The 23942-nt window shown below is 39.3% G+C and overlaps 1 protein-coding gene across 1 annotated transcript in view; it reads left to right on the top strand.

Annotated features, from left to right (window-relative positions):
• The window catches only part of FRI (FRIGIDA-like protein), a 36896-nt gene extending 14233 nt beyond the window's left edge, over nucleotides 1-22663 (top strand). Inside the window, exons 2-4 of the mRNA XM_010252103.3 lie at nucleotides 20906-21081; nucleotides 21160-22029; nucleotides 22160-22663. Coding sequence (XP_010250405.1) covers nucleotides 20906-21081; nucleotides 21160-22029; nucleotides 22160-22207 — 1094 coding nt within the window. The 3' untranslated portion in view covers nucleotides 22208-22663. The remainder of the gene's footprint in view (nucleotides 1-20905; nucleotides 21082-21159; nucleotides 22030-22159) is intronic.
• Nucleotides 22664-23942: the final 1279 nt, after the last annotated feature.

Below are 23942 nucleotides of genomic sequence, written 5' to 3' on the forward strand. Positions count from 1 at the left end.
CACAAATCTTTATATTGTAGTTCCGCTGGAGGGGGTCCAGAACTAGTGATTTGTAGAGGGTTGTCCTTCGAATAAGAGTTCTCTTCAAAGGATTCGACTCCGACTTCTAGAATTGGAAAGGTGTTATTGATTATGCCTCTGGACGAAAAGGTTTTAGAACTTGGAGACTCGAAGTTGTATTTCGGTGGGGGTGTTCGGGAGAAGAACCGCAAGAGAAGATGAAGAATTGGAAAGAAAAAGAAACGGCAGTGGAAAAAGAGGGAGTAACACCACTGAAATCAATATCAACAATAGAAATGAAGGAAAAAGAAACAACGGAGAAATCTTGGAGGAACGCTTTGGTGGAGGAGGCCTCCCTTTGCGGCAGAGCGCTTCGGTGGTGGAGATGTTAACGGTAAAATGTAGGGTTTCGATTGTGAATGTGAAACACAATATAAAAAATAAACTGTGGACAGGGCCCTTCCACGATAAATACCCATTGCCGATATTTTGGGGTGTGGACAAGGCCGGTCCATGATATAATGTGATCTGGTCCCGTCCACACCCAACCGAACTGCATGTTCATCCCATGGCGTGGACCGAAACGGTCCATCCACGAGATGAACACACTACTGGACGCCGCCTTAGTAAACCCCTTCGCTACAGTTCATCAACATGCCCTTTGGATTAGTGCCCTTCACCATCAACCCCATGAAGTGATCACCGTTGAGATTAGTCAATGAATTCATTGCTTGTAGGCGATGGGAAACTGAATGGCCTAGTTTGGTGTCTCTGAATAGAAGGTTCGAGCTAAAAAATCCCAGATGTTGAACTTGACAAAAGCCAGTCCCCATAACCAAATTATCCATTTCCTGATGTTGATTTCCTATGCAAAAGCAACAAAGCCAAAATATAATCATCGGAATAGAAGAAATAGAGCCCTAGTTTTCTTTTCCAGTCTAGAAATCTGTACAATATTACCAACCTAAAAGAACTGCAATAAACCAACCTTCTCTTTGAATCCCCAACCCAAGACCTTGAACAACACTACTCTTTCATGGTAAACCATGCAATCACCTCAAAATAACTGATCTATTTCAAAACCTTCGCATTAACTTTGATCCCTTAATAACTAGATTCTCTATCAAAGAAACATTGTAGAATCACTATAATAATTGTATAATGCAGATATTATGAAGATCTAAATCCAAATGAAGTGAAATTGTTCAAAAAATAACATAAATAACGAAATCAGAGTATTCAGTGAATTCTATAGAAGAGGGGTTATCAGTCCAGGTATGAACTCTACTTTCTTAACACTGATCCGAAAGAAGAACAATGCTAACTGGCCTGGGGATTTTAGACCCATCAGCCTTGTCACTAGAATTTACAAGGTCATAGCAAAGGTGTTGTTTCCGAGGATTAAGAAAGTGATCCCCTCACTTGTCTCACATTCTCAAGGGACCTTTGTACATGATAGGCAGATTATTGATCAAATTTTAATTGCAAATGAGTGTGTGGAGGCCCAAAAGAGATTGACGAGGAAAGGAGTGGCAATAAAATTGGATTTGGAAAAAGCTTATGATCTTGTGGACTGGAACTTTCTATTGGACATTATGGGGAGGTCTGGTTTTGGAGAGTTGTGGTGTAAATGGGATAAGGGCTGGTTACAAACTAGTCATTACTCAGTCATTGTCAATGGAAAGGTGTATGATTTCATCGAGGGCTTCCGTGGGCTTAGGCAGGGTGATTCCCTGTCCTCATTTCTATTTACCTTGATTGCTGAAGTGTTAAGCAAATTGATTTCCAGAGCAAATTGCTTGCAACTTTTTAGAGTTTGGACAGTTGAGAGAGATAATGTTGTGATATCACATTTGCAGTTTGCAGACGACCTTTTGATCTTCTGTGATGGAGAGTGTAGGGAGGGGATTGATAACTTGAGATTGGTGGTGAAACTCTTTGAGAGGATGTCTAATTCGAGGATTAATTGGTCAAAGAGCTTATTGGTTGGAACCAACATTGGAGAGGAAGCGTTGAGGAGTATGGCAGATTCTCTAGGTTGTGAGAGGGGTGAGTGGCCTATGAAATATTTAGGTTTACTCCTTGGTGATAACCCTAGATCTGTTAGACTTTGGTCCCTGGAGGTGGAAAAGATTGAGAAGCGCCTAGTTGGGTGGAAGAGGAACTATATTTCGTTGGGGGGAGGGGGGAGAATAACTCTTATTAAGTCTACCCTTGCAAACCTTCCAATGTATTATATGTCAATCTTCAGGATGCCACAAGGGATAGTGAAGAAAATTGAAAAATTGATGGGGGAATTTCTTTGGGAGCCAGGGAAAAAAAGAAGGATCATTTGGTTAGTTGGGTAGAGGTGGTGAAGTTGAAGGAAGGAGGAGGGTTGGGAATCGGTAATGTTAGGTCGAAGAATCAGGCTTTGCTGGCAAATGGCTATGGAGGTTTCCTAATGAAAACGAGAAATTATGGCACAGAGTAGTTGCAAGCATTCATGGTTTGTCAAGCATGGATGGGACGCTGAATGTAACCGCAGAGCTACTTTGTCTGCTCCCTGGAAGGCCATTCATGATTTTCTTCCTACCTTTCTAACTCATATCAGGTATGACTTGGCTTCTGGTAAAAAAATCGGGTTTTGGGAGGCGTGTGGATTGTGAATACCCCTTTGGGTGAGAGATTCCCTTCTCTTTTTGATCTTTCTAGGTTCAAGGACAGACCTATTTCTGATTTCCTAAGTCAGCACTCTCTTCCCTCAGGGCTAAATTGGAACTTTGGCTTCAACAGGAACCTTAGGGAGTCTGAACTTCCCAGTGTGTGTGATTTATTAAACCTGCTGAATTCAGTTTTCTTGGGAGAAGGGGGTTTGGAGCCCTAATTCAGCTGGGGTGTTTTCTTGTTAATCGTTCTTACACTCTTTGTTAGCCACCTCCTCTTCTCCTTCTTTCCCAGTCAAGGAAATTTGGTGCTCTCCCATTCCCCCTAAAGTTAGTGCTTTCTGTTGGGAAGTGTTTCATGGATGTATTAATACCTGTGACCTACTTCAAAGGAAAAGTCCAAACAGGTGTTTGTCTCCTAACTGGTGTGTCCTGTGTAAGTTGAATGATGAAACTGCAACTCATCTTCATCTCTTGCCCTTTTGTTAGCTTTATTTGGGATCGGTTTGGTTGCAGGAGGTCTTCTCCAGATATATTGGATGGCTTATTTAGCCCTACCAGCATTAGTTGCACAATGAGGGGTAAGATCATGTGCAGGTGTACTAGAGCAGCAATATTGTGGACTGTTTGGGAGGAAAGTAATACAAGAATATTTGAAGAAAGAGAAAAAAACAAGGAAGCATTGATTGAAACAATAACCTTGAGAGTGGTACATTGGGTAAAAAGCATGGAGTTGTTTTCAGATTTAAAAATAGAAGATTTTTTTCAGGGTTTGAGGTGTTATTGCCGCCTCCACTTCAACAACACAGAAGTTTGTTGAGAACTGGTCTCCCCCAATAGACGGTTGGAAGAAGCTTAACTTTGACGGGAGCTGTGTGGGGAATCCGGGCCCCTCAGGCATAAGAGGGGTTATTAGAAATGAAGATGGAAATATCATTGCTCTCTTCTCCGGTCCATTGGGACAGGGTGATGTGGCGAGATCAGAATTCATGGCTGCAGTATTTGGGGTGGAAAAATCAAAAGAACTTGGTATTAACAGGTTGGTTATTGAGGGAGTCTCGAAAACAGTGATAAATTGGATGCAAAAGGGTGAAGGGCAGAAGGGGTGACATGGCAGATAGCTTGGCGGATAGCTTAGCTAATCAAGGGGTTCAAAGAACACAGCTGTTTTGGGCACAATTGTAATTTGGGTTGGGTCAGCTTTCTAAAGCTGGATTTTACAACTTCTTGTTATATCTATATTTCTTCTAATTATTGACATCTTCTCTGTTGCTGATAAAAAAAAATGAAATCAAGAATAGGAGAGAGTACAGACCCCTCAGATGATTTTGGAACTGACCTTGATATGTTGGTAATGGCGGTTTTAGTATCTGCACACAATCAGACAGAGACCAAATGGTGGTTCGGTGGTCCTAAACCCAAGCAAACTATACAACCTCTTACCCACGTACTTTTTTACCTCTAACTGCTTTTCCTGGTGTATCAACCATTTGAGGGTGCCTTATCTTGCATTTGGGGACGTGGGACCTGTAGTTGCATTCTGGACTATGGATTCTAAATTACCTCCACATGCTTTGTTTTCTCCCTTCTTTGGAGCAAAGAGATTTGTTGTGTTGCAAAAAAAAAAAAGAGTATATGAGAAGAATACCTGTTCCATGTCTTTTCAAACCTGTGGGATTTATAAATGGAAAGGTCTTGCAAAGGGTAGTTTTGGAAGTGCAGGGTACCTGATTGTTAATGCCCTTCGGTATATTTCTTCAACTCGACTTCGGTGTAGTTCAGGGTACCTGATTGTGGCACTTGAAAGTTCATGTCCTTCGGTACCTATATGTAATTTTCCTAAAAAAAGATAAGACCATGACTTCAGGAAGAGCAATACAACACTTTGACGAACTTCCAGGTGATCCTTGGCTAACTAATGGGGATCTTAATGTCATCCACTTCTGTAACAAGAAAAATGGGGAAATATCTTGATTACTAAAAGCATGAGATGTTTTCATGAGGGGATGGAGGCTAGGGGTGAAATAGAACAGTTACTCCTTTCTCGACACAAGTACAATGATAAATGTGTCCCCGATTAAGCATGGAACCCACAAACTAAAGTTAGGTTAAGTCTGTCCATTTACTTACATTAAAACATAATAAAACATAATGAAATGACATAAACACCCTTGATAAGTCGACTGTTGACACTTTCCCTTAAGCTAGAGAGTATATGTCCTATAGTCCCAATTTTCTACATATGTAGTCTATTCTTCCCAGACTCAAATTCTTAGTAAACAAATCTGCCCACTGTTTCTTTGAACTCACGTTAGAAGTGCTGATCTCTCCACCAAGAACCTTTTCTCTCACAAGGTGGACAATCAACCTCTGTGTTTTGTCCTCTCATGAAATAATGGATTAGAAGAGATATGAACTGCTGCTCGAGTCTCACAATACAACTTTATAGGATTTGTCACTGTGAGCCTAACTTCTTGAACTAGATGGTTTAACCATGCAAGTTCACATGTGGTATGTGCCATAGTTCTATATTCAGCTTTGGCACTACTCCTTATAATGACAGTTTGCTTCTTACTCTTCCAAGTAACTAAATTGCCTCCAAGAAAAGTATAATATTCTATTGTCGATCTCCTGTCAGAGATTGTCCTAGCCCAATGTACATCAGTAAAACCTTCAATCTCCAGCTTGCCACCAGATTTACATGGTAGCCCTCATACTAGAGCTTTTTTTGAATACTGTACAATCCTGATAACTGCATTCCAATTAGGAACCCGCGGGTTTTGCATGATTTTTTTTTTTTTTTTGATAAATGAGTGAAGGGTTTTGCATGAATTGTCTGAATAAGAGACGTCTGCTCTTCTGATATGTTAGATAATTCATATTTCAGCTTACCAACCAATCTTCTATATTTATCTGGGTCACCAAACAACTCTCCTGTATCTACACTCAAATTCAAATCTGATTATATTATAATATATATAGATATTAATATATAAAATTTAGATAATTATATAAAAATATAAAATATAAATTTTTATATTATACTATATAAACTTATATATAATAAATTCAATATATATTTGAATTAATTATTATATTTAAGTAAAAAGTAATTAACTTTTTAAAAGATTTCTTTATTTAAAAAATGAAGCAGAGTTAGATTAAATCTGAATCTGATCTGAGTTCAATAGGATTCGGATTCAATCCGAGATCTTAAAATCCGATTGATTTTGGATTGGATTTGGATGTCACATTTCAATAATCAAATCAGATTCAGAAAATCTGAATCTCGAGCACCACTTCCGAAGCAAGATAACATTGAATTTCTTCAAGTTTCTGAATCCCAATCCCTTTCCTTCATTGACTTGCAGCACCTGTTCCATTCTTCAAGTCTCTCATTTTTTTCTCCAAAGCCTTTGCCACACCTGATGGAAAAGGGAATAGTGAAAGGTAGTAAGTGGGTAGGGCTGCCAACACACATGTCATGAGCACTAACTTCCCCCCTTTGGATGGATATCTTGTTTTCCATGAGGCTAATTTTCTCTCCAGTTTTTCAGTTATTCCATCCCAAATGCTACTACTAGACATGCACTTGTCTTCCAAAGGCAAGGAAAATATTCTGAGGGAAGCCTCCCCATACCACACTTCAGTATGTTCATCAATTCTTCTAAGTTTTTAATCTGCCCTATAGCAATTAATTCACTTTTCAACATATTAACTCTCAAATCAGCCTAAGATGTATTCCAGAACCTAAATGTTCTCCTTCATGGGATCACAAAATAGGAGTGCTTCATCAAATTAAACAGCTCACTCAAGACATGCAAAATTAACCAGCCCTAAATGTATTCCCACCCCTTCATGTATTCCAGACTCTAGATTGGCTATTAACTGGCTGCAGAAGAAAGATGTTAGTTTGTGGAAGTTCTCGAATGAAAAAAAGAAAATTAACAAGCTCACTCAAGAGATGCAAATTCAGTTTCAGTGGTCCAAGAGGAGTGCCAATGCTTTCACAGACTCTTTAGCTAAACAAGGGGTGGGAAGAGCTAGTTTCTTTTGGGCAGTGTTGTAATTTGATGTAAGAGATTTTACCCCCCTTCCTGTTGTATCTTCTACCATCTCCTTTTATTAATAAAAGTTTCTGTAGTTGATCCAAAAAAAAAGGAGTGCTTCATCTGAAAATTGCAATAGAACAATATCCCCAACCTCAGTTCCCCCATTAAAACCTTCTTTGCCATCTTACATAATGCCTCACCAACACATATAGGAATGACAACAAAGGATCACCTTTAGAGTTCTTGAACCTTATACATGAGGACCCATTAATGAGAATGGGATAAGGAGTTGACACACAGACATTAACCGATTCGTCCATCTTCTTCCAAAGTTCACATGCCTTAGATGTTGCCAAGAAACTCTCAATTGACAGTGTCATAGACGTTCTCCAAATCTACTTTACATGGTACACCCCTTCTTACCACTTCTCAACCTTGAATCAATCATTCTATTAGCAATCAACACCCCATCCAATATTTGCCTACTTTCAACAAAGGCCCCTTGATTTTGAGAAATTATACTCCCCATCCCTTTCTTTATTCTCTTTGCAAGCACTTTTGAGATGATTTGTAGATATTGCTGATTAGACTTATAGTCCTGAAATCTCTTAAATTTACTGCCCCACCTTTCTAGTCTGGCTCAATCTTTTATGAAATTCTTCAAACATCCTCACTACATCATTCTTCAGGAAATGTAACATGTTCTAAAGAATCCCATGCTGAAACCATCGGGGCCCTGAACTTATCACATTCCATCTCGCAGATTGGTTCATAGATATCTTCTTCATTACATTCCTTTTCAAGGCCCTCCACTTGGCTTTCAGACAAACCATTGAACTGAATACCTTCCAGATTTGGCCTATGAACTCATTCTCATTTTTCCTTGAACAGATCTTCAGAAAAGTTAAGTATAACGCCCTGAATTCTGTGCTCCTCCTGGATCACTTGACCATCCACCCTTACCTTTGAAATTGTGTTCTCTCTTCTCCTCGCATTGGCTATTTTGTGGGGAAAAAAGGCTTTACTGTGATCTCTAGCCTTCAACATATACCACCGACCTCTGCCTCCATTTTACTTCCTCTTGGTAAGCTAGTTTACCACATTGTTGTCTTGCTGATGTCCTTTTCTTTCTTTCCTCTCTATTCAGCCTCCTTAATTCCTCCTCTCAGTCTAGCCCTTGAATGATGTTTAACATCTCTTCCTTATTTTCATCCCCTTTAAAGACCTTATTCCATTTTTTAATCTTCTCATCCAGCCCTTTTAACTTTATGCCTATCACATAATTTGCCGAGCCATCTACCTCCATTGAATTCCACCAGCTCTCCAACAAGTTAACAAAGCCATCCACCTCAAACTACATGTGTTCAATCTGAAAGGGGGAGGTTTTGTCACCCTTATGCAGTAATTCTACATAATAGAACGTGATTGGACAACAAACGAGTGAGAGCTTCCTGCCTTGATAGGACTTTTCCACTAAATACACCATAGTAGGACTGTTCTTCTTCCTGTCCCATATTAACTAATTCACAATATATTGTCTAGCGCTATTTTAAGAATGTGTTTTTTACTTTTTAGTCATATTGTGAGTTCAAGAAAGAAAGAGCCCCTTATGTTGGTTTTGACATCCACGCCTTTCCATCAAGGGTATGGTACCCATTTTGAAGTGTTCTTGTGCATTGCTTAGGAAGGATATTCAACCAATTTCTAGTGGGTTTAAGTGTGCAACATTCAAACTTTATCTCACCATACCTTTAGTTTTGCAAGGTTCTAAAAGAGATGCAGGTGCCACCTTGATCTCAGAGTTGCAATTCCTTTGGTGAGAATGCTAAACAAAGTGAAAATTAGGCGAGAAAATGAGAGATAGAGAGGGGAGAATCAAGGAAGAGGAATGTAATCCAAGGATTAGTTTATTTCCCTAAAGATCTTTCACCTTTTCATTTGTTCAGTACCATATCAATTGGTAAATTGTGAGCACTGAATCATTTCTTACTACTTCAAAGCATGTCCTTTTTGGTCTGCCCCTATCTCTTCTGGCTCCTTGAACTTGTAATAAATCATTCCTTCAAGACAGTGAGGTCTTCTTATAATAAAATAGGAAGAAACAGCTGTATTACATGAAGGTATAGGCATGATTTTGGGAGCTCTACAAGAGTGGAAACTTTTATATGGCTGGTAATGTCAGGAAACATCCTCCAGGTAGATAAGTTCAACTGATGCTTTTGGGAGTTCTTCTGACTCCTTGAACTTGTTCTGTCCAACTTTTGATTTTCAAGAAAAGGCCATTATGCTATGGAAAATGGCAATCCCTTAATATGATCCTGCAAAAACAGCATTACCTCCTTTGTGGTGTCTAGGTGGCATCAGGTTGACTCAATAATGAAAATTCATCTCATCAGTTATGGGATCCTGCTAACAACCTTTCTCTCTTTTTAAGGATTTCCTTGACATTCATCTAACTAGATTATCTCTTTTTGTTAGAGCCTTGACATCATTGGATGGTTAATTTGTAAATAGTTGCACAACAGTTTCAGTTGGCAACCACCCTTTTCATTCATATTTATTGGTTTCTTTTTTGCAACTTGACATGAAACTGATCCATCTAACTTTGATTGCTCTAATGCTTTGACATCCAATACATAAATATGTGCTGTCACCTACTTGATTTTGTAAGTTTTAAGATGATTGCAGTTTACATGTGAATGATTTCATTAGTATATATTGTGAAGTGGGCCAATTTATATACTGGGCCCTTATTTGGCTTTGTATGCTTTCTCTTTTCAATTTATATTGTGGGCCCCTACTTAGGGGCATATTTGTAATTTCAATTTTAACCTTAACAGCTAATATAAAAGACTATGGGGCTACATATCACCCCCATGATTTGGTATTCTTTCCTTTTTTCTTATCTTCATCTTTTGCCGGTTTTCCTTTTGGTTCTTCAATTAGTTTAGTTCTTCGGTTATTGCTTTTCAAGACAAGTTGAGATTAGAACAATGCCCCACCTTTCTTCTTTGCATATGACCCATGCACAGATAGAATCGGTGGTGTGTATCAAAGATTGAAAGGCTGATCAAGTAAAGATTATTTCTCCTTGTTTCTGAAGGATTTTTGGAGAGACGTTTTGGTCTATTGGATAACCAGTAAATGATTTTGTAGTTTTTTGCTTAAAAATCAGACAAACCAAAGATAAGAGAAGTTGCTTTGTTTGAAGACCCTAGGGATGGATCTGAGGTGGCCCTTAGGCTCCTTTTAGTCCATTTTAATCTTTTATTGAAATTGTCACTTGTTCTGGGAAGTATTGGGGTGATTAGAAAGCACACCATATTTCTCACCCTTTCATTGCACCAAGGTTGGGTAACACTAAGAATCTTTTGATAATTGTGATTGTTGGGCAGGGTCTCCTATTTGTCTTGGTTCCCTGATTATAGAAAGGCACCAGTGGAGTTGATTTTATTTGATGGGTGCTTTTGGAGGACATCCCAAGGCACACATGGATCAGAATCTTATTACAAGTAGGGTTGCAGAGACCCTCAATGCACTTGTGACTAGTGTATTTGGATGGTGCCAACTATTTAGATTGGCCTCAATCTATAAGAATCCACATTGGAGGTTGTGGGAAGCTAGGCTACATTACTAGAGATACTATAGAACCTGCTCCTATGCAAGATGGGTTCAAGAGAATGATATGGTGATCATGGCTATGTGATAAGGCGCCCATGGAGGGTTGCCTTGCTTACAATAATAAAAAAACATTATTAAATTTGATTTGTCTAGTCAACATATATTGATTTTCTTGTTCAACTCTTGAAGATTTCTTTCTTTTTTCCTTGGAAAAAAATAGGGTTCGGCTCTATTTTCTTAAATTTCTTTTCTTTCTTCCTTTTGTTTCTTGAATATGCTGATTTTCTATTTCATTTCTTTATGAAGATTATAAACAATTACTAGTGAAAGATGGTTGCTACTTGCTATGGAACATAGAAAGCTAGCCTAAGATTCATGGTTTTTACTCATAAAAAATCCATCACCTTGGCAACAAGGTGCCCCCGCCTAACCTCACCTTTGGTGCCTTGGAAACTATGATGGCTTGTGAATTGATGTGCATGAACAAATCTGTTACAAATTGAATCAAGAAATCTTGCTCCACTAGAATGCAAGTTTATGCAGCATTAGTCTTTTGAGTCCAGTCTTCCCCTGGTGAGAGTTTGCTTTTATACCTTGCTAATGTTTTTTTTTTTTTTTTTATCAATAACAGTAACTTTTAAGAAAAAATATTATAGAAAGATACAATATGAAGGGAGGGGTAAAAACACTTCCCCTCCCTAACATTAATGGTCAGATTACAACACAGCCCAAAAAGGATTTGCTCTTCCCACCCCTTGTTTGGCCAAAGAGTCTGCCAGAGAATTGGCACACCTCTTGGCCCACTGAACCTGAATTTGCATGTTTCGAGTAATCTGGTTGATTTTATTTATTTTTCATTTGAGAACTTCCACAGACTAGAATCTTCCTCCTGCGACCAGCTAACTGTCAGCCTAGAATCTCCTTCTATCAACAGATTTCTGATTTTCAACTGCTGGGCTCTTTTGATCCCTTCCAGAGCTGCCAAAGTTTCAGCTCTCAATGAATCCCCCAGCCTATAGGTGCTGATAACATGGCAATAATTCGACCTTCTTCATCCCGGAATGCTCCACATATACCTGAAGGGCCTGGGTTTCCTTCACTGCTACCATCAAAGTTCAATTTAATGTATCCCAAAGTTGGAGGAGTCGTACCAGGACTAGGGGAAGAAGTCAAGGGAGAAGACTGAGCCACTTCTTCCCACTTTCGAATGATGTCTCCTGCTGAACAACGTTCAAATATCTTCGTAGACTTGACCCAATGAACCACCCTAACATATATTAATTCAATAATGGCTTCCCTGCTTTTTTCTTTCTCATGAAAAGTTCTTTGATTTCTTTCCTCCCACACACTCCAGCATACAGCTGCTCTAGCACATCTCCACAAGAGTTTCTCTCTCTTTTTTAAACCCCTCACCGATGTAGTACTAAATAAGCTCTGCACACTTGAAAGGGGGGGGGGGGTCCTTGCTAATGTTTCTCTTTTGGGAGAAACAGTGCTTGGAGTTTGTTCTTGATCCGTGTCTTTGGACCATGCTCTTAGATCTTGTGACAAACTTGGGGAGTAGAGAAGGTGATGAGCCTTTAATGGAAGGGGAAGAGATTGCAAAGATAAGTTGATAGATTTAAAAAAATTAACAATTTCCTAGCTAAATGTCATGGTTTGCCTTTAATGGAAGGGAAGGTGATGAGCCTTTAATGGGGGATTTGATTGGTGAGAAGTTCTTGGTGGTTTCGTTACTAGCTTATTCTTCGCCAACAGTTGTGGGAAGGAGTGTACATCTCTTGATGTCTCCAGATGTGGTTTGCATAAATGTGAGCTTTGGGTTCATATTTATGCTTACTGATGGGAGAATATGTTCAGAGGTTGGAATGCAATCTAGGAATCTGGTGGGGGAGGCAATAAAGCTGGGCCAAACAACATGGGAACAACAACGACAAGTGAATAATTTCATATAGGTTTGAGTGTGGTTAATGTACTCTAGCCGCTAAAAGTCGAGTTGCAAGTGAGGTGCCTTGGTGTAGAATGCAGTATATAGATACATCTTAGGTATTAGAAACTTGCAAATTTTTGTTATTAATGTGGAAGAATTAGGCATATTGAGGTGGGGTTTCCAAGCAAGATTGATGGGTAGGAAGATGATTCTTCTAATGAAGTGGCCAATAGCCATAATGAAAGGAGAGGTGAGCAATTGGTTTGGCGTCCAAGGTTTAGGAGGCCATTGCTCGAGAAGGAAATAGAAGAGTTCATTGCATAATTGGAAAAGTTGGAGAGTACAAAGGTTTCAAGTCACTCAAGAGATGAGATGTAGTGGAAGGAATGTTCAAATGGAAATTTTTCTATAAAATCATTATACTTGGCCCTTTGCAAGAACCAATTGGCTTCAAACCTGGCTGAAGGTGTTTGGGGTAACCCTATCCCTCTGAGGGTGGAAGCCTTTGTTTGGCTCATGATTTTGAAAACTGGCTCCATGTCCGTTTTTGGACCCAAAAACTGTTTGACTGAGGTATGGGAAGGTCAGACGATTTGACCTGGGAACAGGTGGTCAAAGCGGTTCCATTTTTGGCTCGGTTTTTAAAACCATGATTTGGCTTTTTGATGTAGATAGTGTCTTGACCATGGATCATTTGAAGAGTAGAGTTTTTAGTATGGCTAGCATTTGTTACCTTTGCAAAGAACAGGAGGAAACAGTTAGTCATTTATTTATCTCTTGCAAGATCAGAGGCAGCAAAAAGGCTAGGCTGATATGGAGACAAGGCTTGGAAGTTTGGATAGGCTGGCGGCAATTGTTGGTAAGACTTTCAGATTGGGAAGGATTGAAGTTGCAATTTTGTAATTTTGATGGTTTATTCTAATTTGTTTTTTCGTGTGTATGCTTTGTTTGAAGGTGTTACCTTAACAGCTTAATACCTTCTACTATTTTTCTTTTTTAATGAAATCTTTTCTTTCACTATAAAAAAAATCAGCTTTTGGCCCATGGTCAGGAGCCATGAGTTTTTCCATTTTGAACTGCTAGGGGTTGGGGTGGCCTTTAATAGTCTATGCACTCAAAGATCTTACTCTTTATTATAAGCCCAACTTTCTTCATGAAACAGAAAAGCAGAATAAGTATGCTAATAACATTTGTAGGAAGATTGGCTTATCTAATGTATTCTTAATGGAACCTCATGGCTTATTAGGTGGCCTATGTTTGGCATGGTAAGACCCTAAAATGGTGGATATCTTGTTTGTATCCAGGAGAATGATAGACTGCTCTATATTGGACGCTATGATGGGTGGTCCATGGTGTGGGACCTTTGTATATGAAATATGATGAGGCGGAGGCTACCCATAGGCATATGTATTGGAGTCAGCTCTCTCAAATTGGTGCAATAGTTTCAGAGCCATTTATTGTGATGGATAATTTTAATGAAATCCTCGATTATTTTGCAAAATCTGGAGGAGTTAGGCCATCAAGAAGACATTTAATGGAATTTAGATCCTTCATTGACACTTGCCAGATTTCTTATCTTGTGATATAACAGATATCCCTATGCATGGAGTAATAACAAGGGTGGTAAAGCAAATGTTCAGGAATGCTTGGATTGGGGAATTGCTAATAATAGTTGGGGGGCCTTATACCCAAATTGTTGTGTGTTTCATGAAACGCCCATTGGCTCAGATCATATGCCAATTAGATTTCAGCTCTTCTCGAAGAAATGGACTGGGCATTGTCCATTTTGTTATGAGGCAATATGGACCCTTGAGGAGTCCTATGAAGAAGTTATTAAATCCAACTGGGTGGAAGAATGATATGTCAATCCAAGTATTCATATCAGTCGTAATATTGTAGCTTGTTCGAAAGCTCTCAAACACTGGAATAGAAATGTATTTGGGAACCTTCATGTTTGAATTGCTCATCTGAAAAGTGTTCTGAAGAACAGGTGTTCTTAGACTAATGTTGTGCCCCACCATAAGGTCATTAAGGCTAGTAAGCAGGAGTTGGATGTGGCTTAGACATAGGAGATCCATCGGGCCCAAAAGTCTCGCATAACATAGCTGAAATGCAGTGATTGTAATACCTACTTCTTCCATATTATCACTATGAGGCAAGTTAGTATGACTTGTAAAATCTAGAATCTGAATGCCTAATGGTTGGACCAAGAAGCTGCTATTATGGAAATCTTTAGAAGTTGCTTCAAAAATATTTTCTCTTCAATTAGGGCCATAACTAGTTCTTTCCTTGGTTACTCTAAGATTCCATTACTCCAAACCAAACCATGATGTTATGCAGGCTTCTTATCTTATCCAGGAGGAAATCTAGACAGTTGGATTCCAAATTGGGCAACTGAAGGCTCTTGGCCCAAATGGAATGAATGGGCTCTTCTTCCAAAAGTATTGGCAGTTGGTGGGATCAGAAATCACCGTTGCCTGCAGGAGATGTTTATCTCAATTTGAGTTCCAGAAGAATTGAAGTTTACTGCCTTGTTTTCATTCCAAAGCGCAAGAAGCCATTATCTATTAATTGCTACATGTCAATTTCTTTATATAATGTGATGCATAGAATTTATGTTAAAACATAAGTTGATCAAATTCAAAGTGCTTTCCTAAAGGGTTGCTTAATCTCAGGCTACAATTACATACATATAGCCGTTGAAGCTTTTCATTTTTTTTGATGAATGATAATGAATTTATTAATTCAGAAGCAGAGAAGCTTTTCATTTTCTTAGATGGAAAAGAAGAGGGAAGGGGTTTTATCTGGCCTTGAAAGTCATATGCATAATGTATATGCTAGTATATGTTATTGCAAAGTGATCCAATATTGTTGTAGCTTTTCCTCCTAGCTATGCAAAGATTATCAATGCTTAAAAGTAAAGTTATTGAAGACAACAGCCTTGTGGGCCTTAATTTGAGTAGGGTTGGACCTCAAATTACCCACCTCTTGTTCGCTAAAGATTGCTTCATCTTTGCAAAGGTGAATCTCAGTCAATGTGAAATGATTGCAAGGGTAATCTGAAATTCAATGAGCTCTCTGGGATGGCTAAAAGTAGGGAAAAATCTTTGATCTTCTTTAGTGCTTCTATGCCAAGAAGAGTCCATCATCTAATAGCTTGAAGATTACATATTCCACAATCAAATGGTGTGGCAAAGTGTTTGCGCCTTCCCAATGACATGGGTCAAAATAAGACTGAGTTTTTCTCCGACATGTTGGAAACTATGTCCAATAGGATCTCAGGTTGGACCAATTTCTCCAACATGGCAGAATTATTGCCATGTTTTCGGGGCCAATAGGAGGAGATTCGTTAAGAGCAGAGCTGATGGATTTATTTCAAGGTGTAGCATATGCCAAACAATTGGGGCTGCATCAAATGGAGATTGAAGGGGACTCTAAGCTGTTAATGGGGTGGATGCAGTCAGGTTGCTTGGGAGCATGGAAATATAGATAGATGATAAGGGAAATAATCAATAGAGGCAGATTGGTGTGTGACAAGAAGGTCAGCTAATGGGCTAGCGGATACCTTAGCAAAACAAGGGATTGTAAGAGAGAACATGTTTTGGGCAGTGTTGTAATGAGTATGTAAATTGGGTCAACTTCATAATAGGAGTTGATAATTGTACTTTGACACCGTTTGAAATATTTAATGAAGTTACCATTTCCAATCAAAAAAAAGAGAGAGAAGAAAAGCCACTGGCTGAAGTGGGACATCCTCTGTGTTTTTTTTTTTATGCTAAGGTCCAAAGAAGCTTGGGCTATCAAAATTTGTAGGCCTTCAATTGGGCCTTGCTAACAAAGCAGTGTGGGATCTGTTGTACAAGCAAGATGCTATGTGGGTTCATATTCTCAAGTCCAGATGCCACCCTTTTGATGATCATTTGGAGGCCAAGGTTGGAACCAAACCCGTATGGGCTTAGAGGAGTCTTTTATGGGGCAAGGATCTCCCTTTATATGGCGGGTAGGTCATGGCTCATCAATCTGAATCTAGGAGGATCCTTGACCTGCCGACATTTGAAATTCAAACTCTGAAGCTAAGCTATTGTTTGTTATTGATCAAAAAAAGCTTTTGTTAGATAATGTGGGTGGTTGATCTCATCCATCATGTCCTATCAGTGGAATGCCACCTTGTTGTGCAATCTATTCTCTTCGGATGAAGTGGCTTCCATCTTGCAAGTTTCACTTGCTTGGGTATCTCTAGAAGATGAGCTTACGTGGCCCAACCAAGGATGGTTAGTTTCTAGTCGAAACTGCTTACCATCTAACCAACTTGGTTGGAATTATATATGGAGGATTGAAGTTTAACCTAAAATAAAGCATTCTCTATCAATATTGCCACAAAGCCCTCCCTGTGAAGGTGAAGCTAAAATCTTGTCACATTGATATTGATGATACATGCCCAAGATGTGGTAATGCTATTTTTTTTTTTTGATCAATAACACTTTCATTAAATAATCAATAGAAGATTTACAAGAGGAAGACAAACACACTCATCTTCCAAGAGCAACAAAGAACCTCAAGAAAAGGAAAAAAAGAAAAAAAAAAAACACTAAAGTTACAGCTTAGCCCAAAACAGTGAATCCCTTTCTGCCCCTTGTTTAGCTAAACCATCAGCTAGGGAATTAGCTGATCTTTTAACCCAACATGTCTTAACTTCCATCTCCCGCACCAGCCACTTGAATTTCCTCCTCTCATTGTTGTACTTCCATAAGCCATTGTGATCTTTAATCAGCCACCCTATCACCACCTCTGAATCCCCTTCAATTACGAGTTTCATGATGTTCAACTCCTTAGCTTTCTGGACTCCTTCCATAACTACAAAGATCTCAGCTCTAAGGGAGTCACCCACTCCAATTGGGCCTGAGAAAATGGCAGAAATGACCCCATTTTCATCCCTAAAGACACCCTCAATCCCCGATTGTCCCGGATTTCCCCTACTACACCCATCAAAGTTTAATTTCAAGAATCCACCAGGTGGAGGGGTCCAAGCCACACTCATTACTGACTTGATCTGTGTGCAATTTGCAATTTCACCCCACTTCCTCAACATGTCATCCACAATGTAATCTGTGAATAGCTCCAAAGATTTCAGCCACTGTATCGCCCTAATATGTATGATAGCCCTCAGATCTGTTGCTCCTCTCTCAGCTTCTGAGAATATCCTAGAGTTTCTTTCTTCCCAAAGTGTCCAACATACTACAGCCCTTAGTCCTCTCCACATAGTCCTTCCCCTTTTTATCCGCCACCTGAAAAAAGAAGGGGAAAAAAGGCCCTACAAGTCTGATGGAGGATTCCAGCTACATCCATATAGGGAGAAAGCCCAATCCCAAATTGACCTTGCAAAATGGCAAGACATCAGTAGGTGAAAACCAGTCTCCCCATCCGCTTTACAAAGAACACACCACTGAGGTGGCAAGCAAGTATTGGGTCTCTTCTTTTGGAGTAGATCACTAGTGTTGATTCTTTCTAGATAGGCTTCCCAACAAAAACTACCAACCCTAGGAGGTATTACTCTGCACCAAACCTCATCAACAGGGAAAGGGGGGAAAGTAGGACTGGTGGACTGACTTAAGACTTTGAAGAAAGAAGCACAAGAAAAGATGCCATTGGGGGTAGGTGTCCAAATTCTAGAATCTGCCCTAGTGGGGTCTAAGACAACGTTATCAAGAAGTGCAATAAGGTTCGAAATACTGTCAAAGTCTGAGTCCCTCAAATCCCTTCTTAGACCCAAGTTCCACCCAATCCCAGAAGTGGAAGAGGACGGGGTGGTGAAAGACGATGGAGGCATGGAGGCTATTGAGACTATTATGCATTGATGTTTTAAAACATGGAGGCATGACATGACACAGTCCAATACCTGGAGGCATGAGGCATAGTTCAAAATGTAAGAGGCCTAAGCCTACTTAAGAGGAGGGGGATGAGGAAGGAGGGGGTGGAGAGGCATGGGGATCTCATATGTTTTTCTTCTCTTTCTTTCTGTCTTTTTGTATGAGGCATATAGCCTCTAGCACACCTCATGCAAAAGGTGTAAGAGAGTCTGCGCATCCTTTGTTTGAATCCTAGTGTGCATCGCTATTTGGATGGGTCAAGCTTAATTTTGACGGAGTAGGCAAGATCAATATGCAGTGTGCAACGACTTGATTTGTGATCAGAGCGGCTTCAGGTGAGCTCATATCGGTCAATGGGAGCTGTGTGCTATGGCACCCTATTCATGTGAAAGTCTTGGCCATGCATAAAGGTCTAGTGGAGGCTTGGTGTTTGGGTGTTCAAAAGATATTGGTGGAGTCAGATGTTGCAGAGCTTTTTTCTTTCATCAACAACCCCTCTATTTTTTGATAAGTATTCATCAACAACCCCTCTTTGGTACTGAAAAAAAAAACAACCCCTCTTTGGCATCCTGAAACTCTATTTTAGGTCATTCATGAGATCATTTTGTTGACATCTTCATTCTCTGATATCTCCTTTTCTTGGATTGCTAGGTCAGCTAATGAAGTGGCCCTTGAGAGTGCCAGGTGTGCATTTAGCTGTGCTGTAATATATGAACTTTGCATTGTCTTACCCACAATGGTTAAGAGTCTCTTATGGCTCATGAGGCTCACTATTAGTAGTCCTGCCTTGGTTCTTTTGTACTACAGATTAAAAAAAAAAAAAAGAAAAAAATGATGTAGCTTCACATTAGCAGGAATTATTTGTGGGCTAAAACATTGAATGAAATCGAAGACAGTTGGTTGTAATCTATTCCTAGGCATTGAATGTGGGTAGAGCATATCAACTAAGGAGCAAAATAAATAATCTGATACTGGGGGAGAAATAATTGGCATTATATTTGTATACATTCAAGTTTATTTGGTAAGAAACTCATCACCTATAGATTGTGGAGTGGTGTTATCAAATTACCTTGAGTTTGTGGTTAGATTGAGTCATTGAACTAGGAGTATGATATTTCTAGACAACATATTCTCACTAGGGAGAATGATATTTCTAGTTGTACTTGTAGACTATGTGAGGAAAAGGAGATGTCGTGGTGGTCTGTGACTATTCTAAAAGGCTGAAAGCACACTAGAGACCTAGCACAACGGAGAGATGTTTTGGAAGTTGTACATGAATTTGAAGCCAATCAGGTTCGAAAATCCCAAGAAATCAAATGCCAACATGGCAATTCATGCTAACGTGAATTTCTACCTGGACAACCTTTTCTTCCTTATCTAGACTAGCAAAATTTGAGAAGTATCGTAAATAGTTGAGCTAGTTGGGAGTAAAGGGAATCTTGCTTCAGACACATGGTCCTTTTCTTTTAAATTTGCACATTCAGGTACTTGTGTCACTGCCGACATTTTACCCTTATCAAGTAATCACATCATACCTTTAACAAACTCAGATGCTTCTGATGACATGATTAGTGTTTCATCTTTGATCATTCATACCAACTATGCTCTGGTAAGAACAAAGCATTGATGGTTGATGGTTCTCATTTCTCAGGAGGAGCATCAAAGTATCTGACAGCTTCTGTTATTCATTTTCCTAAGCTAAATGCCAATTTGTTACCTATTAGTAGCCTCACAATGAACCTAAACTGTTCCATAACCTTCTTCTCCAATCGTTGTGTTTTATAGGATCTATTGTCCAAGAGGACTATTGGGAATGACCATGAGGTGTATGAAATATAAAAGATGATGGGAGTGACTATGAGTCTTTAGATGTAGTTTTTATGTCCACATTCTTGGTTCTTGTAGGTCCAAGTTTGATCCAAGGCAATCAGATTATGTTTTTGGGGTATGCTATAGCTTAGAAGGGGTATTTCCACTTTGATCTTACCATTAGGCATAAGTTTGTTTCTATTTCTTGGTTCTTGTAGGTCCAAGTTTTATCCAAGGCAATCAGATTATGTTTTTGGGGTATGCTATAGCTTAGAAGGGTATTTCCACTTTGATCTTATCATTAGGCATAAGTTTGTTTCTATTACTGAGCCCTTATTTCTTATATGCTTTACGGGGGGAGCATGCCAGCTTTGGTCCATCTTGTGTTTCCACTTTCTGTTCATGTTTTTTAAGAGGACAAATCTAGATACTGATACATCTCCATCTCATTGACCTGGACCTTCCATTGCCGTGAGAAAAGGTTAGTGGATCCAACTTCCTTGCTTCTGTCTCCTATGAGTTAGTTTGCGAGAATGTACAAGAATCTCTGTCTAGATCTAAATGGTGGGAAATAATGCAGAGTGAAATGGATGCACTTAAAAAATATCAGACATGCGGAGTGGTTCATTTACTAGTGGAAAGAACATGCCCTTAGATTGGAACATGGGCATCCTGCTATCCATCTTATATTTTTCTAAAAGTCAAATGCATATTTTTTTTTGTTAATAGTACTTGCTTTATCTCCTTAGTGTCTTAATGTATATCTTAATTTGTAGTCATGCTTCACATATATGCCATGTCATTTATCATGCAAGGGATGAAAGTGGATGAAACCAATTATGTTAGGTTTAAACTCCGGTTTGTAAATATATTCCTTGTGTTAGCTTTGACTTCATGGCCTTTGTCATGAAAAAAAAAAGCTTCAGAATTAGATGACCATTGTTTGATTCTCAAATCTATTTTAAATATTCGATGTCACAGATATAATCAAGACGATGGTGAAGAACAAAATGTATGTTGAAGCTGTTGAGGTTACATGGGTATTTGCTGTTGAAGAGAAGTTCCCTCCTCAGACAATGCTGACATCATTTTTACGTGATTCCAAAGAATCCTGGAAAAAAACAAGGAGAGAAGCACAGGGTTCACCGCTGCAACTGGTATGGTATATGTGTATATCTTGTCACTATATTTGCTGGGATTACCATCTTTATTGATCCATAATTATGTTTTCACAGAAAGAGGCAAATGAAAAGCAACTTGCTTTCCTGAAATCCATAACCAAGCTGATGGAGGATCACCAGATCGACCCCATGAAGTTTCTTCCAGGATGGAATATCAATAACAAAATTGCTAAACTGGAGAAGGAGAACGCATCATTTGACAAGAAAATTAAGGAAAGAGCAATTTCAAAGAGAAAAGCTGATGAGGTTGAACCCGCAAAGAAATTGAAAACCCATGACGTGAAACGTCCTCGGCCTACTTCCACTTTATCACTCCAGGCACATCTCATGACCATGCAATCACAGGAACATGGCACTGTTGGCCTTGCTCATGACAAAGTTTTGTTTGATGGATTAACAGGTAGAAATGTTTTCAGCAGTGGATTCCCCAGCATGCTGGGTGGCAACTCTGGGGTTCCTGTCATGATTAATGATGGATCACCAGGTGTAAGTGGTGTCGTTACTGCACATATGATGGGCAATATAGCAGGTAGAGGCAATGGGCTTGCAACTGGCACTGGAGCAGGAAGTAGTCTACCGTCATCAGTTCCATTTGCTGGAGTTGGTGGTTCTGGACAGACGAGTGATAGGGTAGAACAGATGATGAGCAGTGGTTTCAGGCCATATGGATGGTATGGGGATGGGACCTTCAATGGAAACTCAGTGGCACAAAGCTTTACCGGACTGCCTGCATCGAGGGAGAGAAGTTTGTTGGGGCCATATGTGGAGCCTGGCTTCTTAGGGCTCCAAAAAGCAACGACCCAACCTCTTGGGAACCAGAAGTCAGGCTCTGATATTTATCAGTTTGCTGATGCAGTTTTGGAACGTGAATCGTATCATATCGGTGGCCCTCGCTCTAACAATACCATGCCTCCTGCGGACCCTGTTAGTCACTCGTCTTATTTGCATTTACAATAATAGAGCGTCTGGCCCATTCACTGCATCATATCTTCTTTTCACACATTCTTTATCGAGACTTCTGGGCGTAAGACCGAGTACCTTTTTTGTCATGCAGGGGCGCTTGTTTCTCAAGAACAATTGGCGCATGACTCCAGAATGCTGAACGCGTCACCGGATATGGGTTTCTGATTCATCACCCCCATCCCCACCTTCAACACCCAACTCAAATGATGTTACAAATAAAAAAAATACCCTATGTAACAGACCAAAATTTATAGGTTTGCTGTAGTTATTAGGTACTTGTTTTGTTCTGTTGGGCACAAAATCTAACTATTTATGGACATGATATGATGATGTGACTCCAAGCGGATGACGGTTGGCACCAAATGTAGGCTATTCAATGGTCTATCTCTGGGGTCATGGCATCTGATCCAGTTTCGTTTTCGCCGGATTAAGAGAGTTATAGCCAATGTACGTGTGGTGTAGTAATTTAACCAGGCCAAAGGTGCAGGGAAGGGGTACTCTGTAATAGTTGAGTAGAGTGTTTGGATTAGTTCTTAGAAGTTTGTGTTCTTTCTGGTTAAGAAATCAAGCCCCTGTTTGGGTTTATTTTCAGAAATAAGCACTTATTTGGGTTTATTTTCCAAATGCAAATAATTACTTATTGATGTGGTCCTCGCATTAAATAACTGCTTATTCAAATAAGCACTAGGCCAAATAGCTTGGAGCTTGGGTAAGTGGGTTGGAACCTTACCTACTTGGAGCTTGGGTAAGTGGGTTGGAACCTTACCTACTTGGAGGTTGAGTTAGGATTGGTATCTTACCCCTCGAATGGACTAGACCCCCAAGTGGTGAATGTTAGTAGGTCAGGTTTGGTACATGTTTGTCTCAACCCTAACCTGACCCAATTGGATTTAGTAACATGCAATTTCTGAAGCTGATCTGACCTGCAGAAAACTTTTAAGTCCTTAATTTAAGTTGAATATGTCACTTTTTCTAAACCAAAATAAAAATGAAAAGAAATCTTAAACTTTAAATAAGATTTATTCTTTTACTGATGGTGGCTTAGCTGGTAGGATCTTCGACAAATTGGGGGTTAAGGGGATAGGGGTGCGCATGAAGCAATATATATATAATTATGATATAGTTATCCCTCTCGCATTGGTCACTTTGGGTGTTAACATGGTTTTATTCATGGATCAATTGGGCCTATTTCGTGGCAGACTTGCAAGAAGTCATTTGGTGTGTTCTTCTAACATTGAATTTGCCCTCAAGGAGTCAAGGTTAGGGTGACAGAGACAGAGACAGAGACAGGACATGAGTGCTAAGGCTGCCTTTGAAAACGATGCCAATAAGTGTGAATGTAAATTTGTAGAGTGTAAAATGGTCTATATAAATTGTAAAGTTTGATTAGTTTTGCATTGACAAATTCACATTCTTAACAAACAGACTTTTACTGTAATAGATGCAAACACGAATTCCAATAAAGCATATGTCTTTTTTTTTTATCAAAAGCCTACTTGAATACAAATTTACTTCTTTTTTATTAATATGCTTTTATGTCTTATTATCAATGTAATTATACATTGAAAAATGTATTTTCTGCCATTTATCAATGTATAAATATAATTCTGCCAAACACAGGCAAAAGTAAACCAAAGTATAAATTTACCCTGAACTAGGATTTACACTCCATTTGCATTGTTTTCAAAGTCAGCCTAAGGGAAATGCATTTGGAACCGCTATTGTTTATGCTTCTATAGTCATTTCTATGGGATTTTTTGTCCTTGAGATCGGCCATGGAGCTAATGCAATTGATGGATTTTTGGGTGAGATGTGTTGCAGACTCAACTATGTTTTCTGGAGGCGTTAGTGTGATGATGGAGGATCTCCTCAGC

This window comes from Nelumbo nucifera, chromosome 3 (assembly GCF_055504915.1).
Source record: "Nelumbo nucifera cultivar China Antique chromosome 3, China Antique-T2T, whole genome shotgun sequence".
Classification (NCBI taxonomy): Eukaryota; Viridiplantae; Streptophyta; class Magnoliopsida; order Proteales; family Nelumbonaceae; genus Nelumbo; species Nelumbo nucifera.